Source organism: Ursus arctos, unplaced genomic scaffold, assembly GCF_023065955.2.
Source record: "Ursus arctos isolate Adak ecotype North America unplaced genomic scaffold, UrsArc2.0 scaffold_22, whole genome shotgun sequence".
Classification (NCBI taxonomy): Eukaryota; Metazoa; Chordata; class Mammalia; order Carnivora; family Ursidae; genus Ursus; species Ursus arctos.
This window is the reverse complement of record NW_026622897.1, coordinates 48,209,008-48,215,035: the sequence shown is the minus strand read 5'-3', so window position 1 is coordinate 48,215,035 and position 6,028 is coordinate 48,209,008. Positions and strand designations below refer to the sequence as shown.

At 55.3% G+C, this 6,028-nt stretch overlaps 1 protein-coding gene across 1 annotated transcript; it reads left to right on the top strand.

Annotated features, from left to right (window-relative positions):
* Positions 1 to 4,312: 4,312 nt before the first annotated feature.
* ERVW-1 (endogenous retrovirus group W member 1, envelope) lies at positions 4,313 to 5,452 on the top strand. The gene has a single exon (XM_057316627.1). The coding sequence runs from the start codon at positions 4,313 to 4,315 to the stop codon at positions 5,450 to 5,452; it is 1,140 nt and encodes a 379-aa protein (XP_057172610.1).
* The last annotated feature ends 576 nt before the right edge of the window (positions 5,453 to 6,028 follow it).

The following is a 6,028-nucleotide window of genomic DNA, read 5'->3' as shown; positions in this document are numbered from 1 at the left end:
TAACCGGCTAACCGAGGCCTTGACCCAATTCACCCGTCTAGATCCGGCCTCTCCGGCGGGGGCCAAGGTCCTAGCCACTCACTTTATCTCCCAGTCAGCACCAGATATTCGGGAAAAAATTTAAAAAGGCTGAGGAGGGCCCCCAGACCCCCATTTCCGACCTGGTGAAAATGACATTTAAGGTCTTTAATTCCCGAGAGGAGGCAGCTGAGTTTAAATGGCAGGCCAGGCTCCAGCAGAAGTTTCAGCTACAAACCCAGGCCTTGGTAGCGGCCCTGCGGCCGGCCGGCTCCGGGAGCCAGCAGGGGGGGAAGCCAACCGTACCCCACTGGGGGCATGCTTCAAATGCAGAGCCGAGGGACACTGGGCTCATCAATGTCCCAACCCAAAGGTGCCCACCCGACCGTGTCCTCAATACCACATGATGGGGCATTGGAAATCGGACTGCCCTAACCTCCGGGGATCCTTGGCGCCTCTACGTGGGGGCAATCCCGAGACGGTAAGTCCAGCTTTCTAGCTACTCAGGTTGGAGAACGACTGATGGAGCCCAGACTTGGACACCCCTCTCACCCAGGCCGAGCCCAGGGTTACGCTCCAGGTAGCGGGTAAGTCCATCTCCTTTCTGCTGGACATGGGGGCTACCTACTCAGTTCTGCCATCCTACTCGGGACCTACGTGAACCTCACCGGTCACTGTCACGGGGATCGATGGGACCTCCTCCTCTCCCAGGGTGACCCTTCCCCTTACTTGCAGCCTGGATGGTTTCCCCTTCTCCCACTCATTCCTTGTAATTCCCTCTTGTCCGGTCCCCCTGCTGGGAAGGGATATCCTCCAAAAACTGCAGGCCACCGTTCGTCTCTCTCCCTCCGCCTCGACCTCAGAATGCCTCGTCTTACCCCTCCTTCCTGCCCATCCGACCCCCGCCCCAGATAACCTTCCTGCAGTGGATCCCCAGGTCTGGGACACCTCTAAACCCATCATTGTATCCCACCATGCCCCTGTTAAAATACAGCTAAAAGATAACTCCAAGTTCCCCTCCCGAGCAGTTTCCCATTTCCCTGACTCACCGTCAGGGTCTCAAGCCTATCATAGACCGGCTGAGACGGCAGGGGCTCCTGATCCCCATCAGCTCCCCCTGTAACACCCCTATCCTGCCAGTCCGTAAACCCTCGGGGGCCTACCAACTGGTGCAGGACCTGCGGCTCATTAATGAGGCTGTAGTCCCGCTTCATCCGGTCGTCCCCAACACGTATACCCTATTGTCTCATGTCCCGTCTAACACTTCTCACTTTACTGTATTAGACTTAAAGGATGCCTTCTTTACTATCCCCCTGCACCCTGACTCCTACTTCCTCTTTGCCTTTACCTGGGAGGACCCGGACACACATGTCTCCGGGCAGCTGACCTGGACAGTCCTGCCTCAGGGATTCTGAGACAGTCCCCATATTTTCGGTCAGGCGTTGGCCACTCACCTGCAGCAGTGCGCCCTTAAGGCCAGTACCCTGCTACAATATGTGGATGATCTCCTCCTCTGCAGCCCCTCTCTCTCCTTATCCCAGGAAGACACCTCTACCCTACTCAATTTCCTGGGGGGCAAAGGGTACCGGATCACCCCTTCAAAGGCCCAACTGTGCACCCCCTCAGTCACGTACCTGGGTATCTTCCTGACTCCCACCTCTAAGTCCCTTACCGGGGACCGCATCCACCTCCTCCGAGAACTCCAGCCTCCTCAAACCGCGGAGGAAATTCTCTCCTTTCTTGGGCTTGTAGGCTTTTTCAGACATTGGATTCCAAATTTCTCGATCCTGGCCCGACCTTTATACCAAGCAGCCAAGGAGATCCCCCAGGGTCCTCTCACCGACCCCACTTCAGTCCAGCACTTGTTCTCCAAGCTGCGGGACTACCTCACTGCCGGACCAGTCCTGGCACTACCTGACCACTCTAAACCCTTCCACCTGTTCACCAGTGAGCGCTCCGGCTCAGCCACTGGCCTCCTAGCCCAACCAGCGGGGCCCACATACAGGGCCGTGGCCTACCTATCTAAACAGTTAGACACCACCACCCGAGGATGGCAGCCCTGCCTCCGAGCACTGGCGGCCGCCACCTCTCTGAGCAAGGAGGCCCTCAAACTTACTCTGGGACAGCCCCTTGTAGTCTACTCTCCCCACCGACTCATTGATCCCCTCAGCCACCGATCCCTGGCCCAGTTAACCCCCTCCCACCTGCAACTGTACCATCTGCTATTCATCGAAAATCCGCAAATTTCCCTCTCTGCTTCCCCTCGCTTAAATCCTGCTACTTTGTTGCCTGCACCCTCGCTCATGCCTGAACCCACTCATTCCTACCTGCAACTCCTGGAGGAACTCACTCCCTCTCACCCAGGGCTCTCTGATCAGCCATTGCCTAACCCTGACCGCGTGCTCTTCATGGACGGCAGCTCCCTCCTGGCCTTGGACGGCCAAAGATGCGCCGCCTATGCTGTAGTCACCTCGGAGGCAGTAATAGAAACAGCTCCCCTTCCTATCGGGACCACCTCCCAGAAGGCTGAGCTTATAGCTCTCACCAGGGCACTACACCTGTCTAAGGGACAGCGAGTCACTATATACACAGACTCCAAGTACGCCTATCTCATAACTCACACCCACTCCATCCTTTGGCAGGAGCGAGGGTTCCTGACCACCAAGGGCACTCCTATAGTTAATGGGCCTCTCATTGCCAAATTACTCGAGGCCCTTAGCTTGCCCACTGAGGTAGCAGTAGTCCACTGCCGCGGCCACCAGACCTCCAAGGACCCGGTCTCCCAAGGCAATAACAGGGAGGACTTAGTGGCCAGGCAAACGGCCCTGAACACCTCTTTGGCTCCGATCCTCTTCCTCAACACCCCCCACCGGCCTTCTTACTCTGAAAAGGAGGTGCAAACCCTCCAAGGCCTAGGGGGAAAACCCGGAGGCAAGGGATGAATCTATATCCAGAATAGAATTGCCCTGCCAGAAAACATAGCTCACACCCTAATCACAGACATTCACCAGTCTCTCCACATTGGCCCAAAGGCCCTCCACCAGGTCCTGCGACCTCTTTTTCACCACCCTTCCCTATCTTGGGTAATTGAGACAGTTCACACAGCCTGTAAAACCTGTTCGGCCGTAAATGCACAGGGCGGAATCCGCAGACCAAGGCCCAACCATCAACTCCGTGGCCATCAGCCAGGAGAAGACTGGCAACTGGACTTCACTCATATGCCCCGCCACAAAACCTTCCGATACCTGTTAACTCTGGTCGATACATTCATAGGCTGGATCGAGGCATATCCCACGGCCCGAGAGACAGAGGATACAGTGGCCACAATTCTCATTGAGCACATCATTCCGAGATTCGGACTACCCCAAACTCTGCAGTCAGACAACGGACCTGCTTTCATCTCCAGTATAACCCAACAGGTGGCAGAGAGTCTCAACATCACCTGGAAACTCCACATCCCCTACCACCCTCAATCGTCGGGTAAGGTAGAAAAAGCCAACGGGCTCCTCAAGGCACAGCTCACCAAACTGACCTTGGAAACCCATCTTTCGTGGCCCACACTCTTGCCCCTGGCCCTCACCAGGCTTAGGGCAACCCCTCGCGGACCCTTGGGGTTGAGCCCATTCGAGCTGCTGTACGGCCGACCCTTCCTTATAAGCCATAACATCCCAGCCGTTCCCCCACCTCTCCTGTCCTACCTGCCTTACCTTACCCTCCTGCGGGCTCTCCTGAGGGCCCATGCTGATGCTGTCATCCCTGCCCCGAACGACTATGACCATAAGGAAGCCCCCTCTCAAGGGCTATTCCCAGGGGACCAGGTCCTCCTCAGAAATCTGCACCCAGGCTCCTTGCAGACACGATGGACAGGGCCTCATACCGTCATCCTTACCACCCCAACCGCGGCAAAACTGCTGGGGCACTAGGTGTGGGTACACATCAACAACCTCAAACGGGCGCCTGCAGGTAATGACTGGACCTCTCAGATGGTGGGCCCTACCAAAATTCGCTTGGTACGGGCTCCTCCCTCTGGTTCTCCTGAGCCCCCTGACCCAAGCGACAGAATGTGAATGCATGCGTGGCAGCGGACGCACAAGGTACTTCCAGTCATTCACCTATATGCCTAGTAAATGCTACGCAGGAAAGTCCCCATATACTTGCACATCTGTCCACACCCCAGGAAGAACCTTCTGGATGTCTGACCTCACTGAAAGGTACAGGTACAGTCACCCTTGCGACACTTACCCCAAGACAGGGAAGGTCTGCTGGACATATGTGGCCCAGATAGGACCCTCCGATGGAGGAGGGGGTCCAGGACCAGGCCGGCCGTAACCAAACCCGGCAAATAGTCAGGGGGTTACATGAGCAACTACAAGCCCAGGCCTATCCCACCTACAAGGGAATCAATCTCAACAGCATCCAGAAGGTTCCCACCACTGAGCAACTGACAGTGGCCCTTTTAAACTCCAGCTATAACCTGTGGCGGAACGTCTCTCAGGACCGCGACTGCTGGATCTGTTTCCCCTTCTCTACTCTCTCTAACATTGTGGGGATACCCATTCCAACCCGGTGGCCCCTCCCCAATTCCACCATCAACAATAAGACAGTCCACATCGGACCCACTGGAGGGACCATACCAATCCTTAATCTTTCCTCCACCATCGACACCCTCACCCCTCGCACCGCCAACATCACCTCCTCCCTTGCTTACTGCACTCCCTCTGGGGTGTTCCTCTCGTGCCCCAAGGGAATCTATCGCTGCCTGACTACTAATGACTCCCTAGACTGTATATTTATCCTACTATCCCCATCTACCAACATCTACTCCCATTCCCAACTCCTGTCCATACTATTCCCCCAGCGCCGAGAAAAAAGGGCTGTATTCCTTCCCCAGCTGATAGGGGCGGGCTTAACCACCAGGGTGGCGACCAGAGCGGCTGGGCTTGGGATGTCAATAAATTTCTACTATAAACTCTCCCAAGCACTCAACGATGACATGGAACGGATTGCCGACTCCCTTACTGCCTTACAGACCCAGGTCACCAGTTTGGCTGCCATTGCCCTACAAAACCGACACGCCTTGGACCTCCTGACCGCCGAAAAGGGAGGAACCTGCCTCTACCTAAACGAGGAGTGCTGTTATTTTGTCAACCAGTCGGGTATAGTCAACTCGAAGATCCGGGAACTCAAGGACCGGATCCAAGCAAGGCGCCAAGACACCTCCATATGGGGCCTAGACCCCCATACATGGGTAACGTGGCTTCTCCCTTTAGTGGGACCCCTCTGCTTAATCTTCCTGCTAATCTCGGTTGCCCCCTGCCTTATTCGGTATATACAGGAACGCTTGCGGGAAGTAACTCAGGTGTCAGTCAACCAACTGCTCCTACAGCCCTATTCTCGCCTGCCCACTTCCGACTACCCCTATGACAACGCCTGACCATCAGCAGGAAGTAGCCAGAATGGAGTCGACGTCCCGGTACCATTATATAAAACAAAAGGTTGGAATGTTGGGCTGGCCGAGAAAAAGGGGCCAAGACACCCAAGATGGCCGACTCTCCCTCCAAGATTTAAACCAAAACCTAGGCAGGAAACCGAAACCCGTCCTACCGACTTTCCTCACCCCCCAGCAGTACCCAATGAAAACCTGCCGCGACTCTCCAAGACAGACTTTCCCCACCCCCAGCAGTACCCAATAAAAAACCTCGTTGCCTTGCCCTGGGCGCGACTTCCCCGACTCACCGCTCTTTCCTGAGTCGTGGAACCTCGCCCGAGGGTGCTTGCAATAAAGTTCATCCCTTGAACCACGTTTGCCTTGCGGTCTTGATTTCATTGGCAACGAGAAAAAACCTAACAGCTTTCACTTTTATCTATGCACTTATTCCGTGTCTAGAATCATATTCCCCATGCCAGACACTTGGAGACCTAGTCTGAACTCCATGAGAAACAAACTCTAAGATAGGAATGTGTGTGCAAGGATTGTATTGGAGAGTGAACAATACTTTCAGGTGAGTAA

Coding starts and splice junctions, on each gene's coding strand:
- ERVW-1 (XM_057316627.1), top strand. CDS start 4,313: ATGGAGGAGGGGGTCCAGGACCAGGCCGGCCGTAACCAAACCCGGCAA.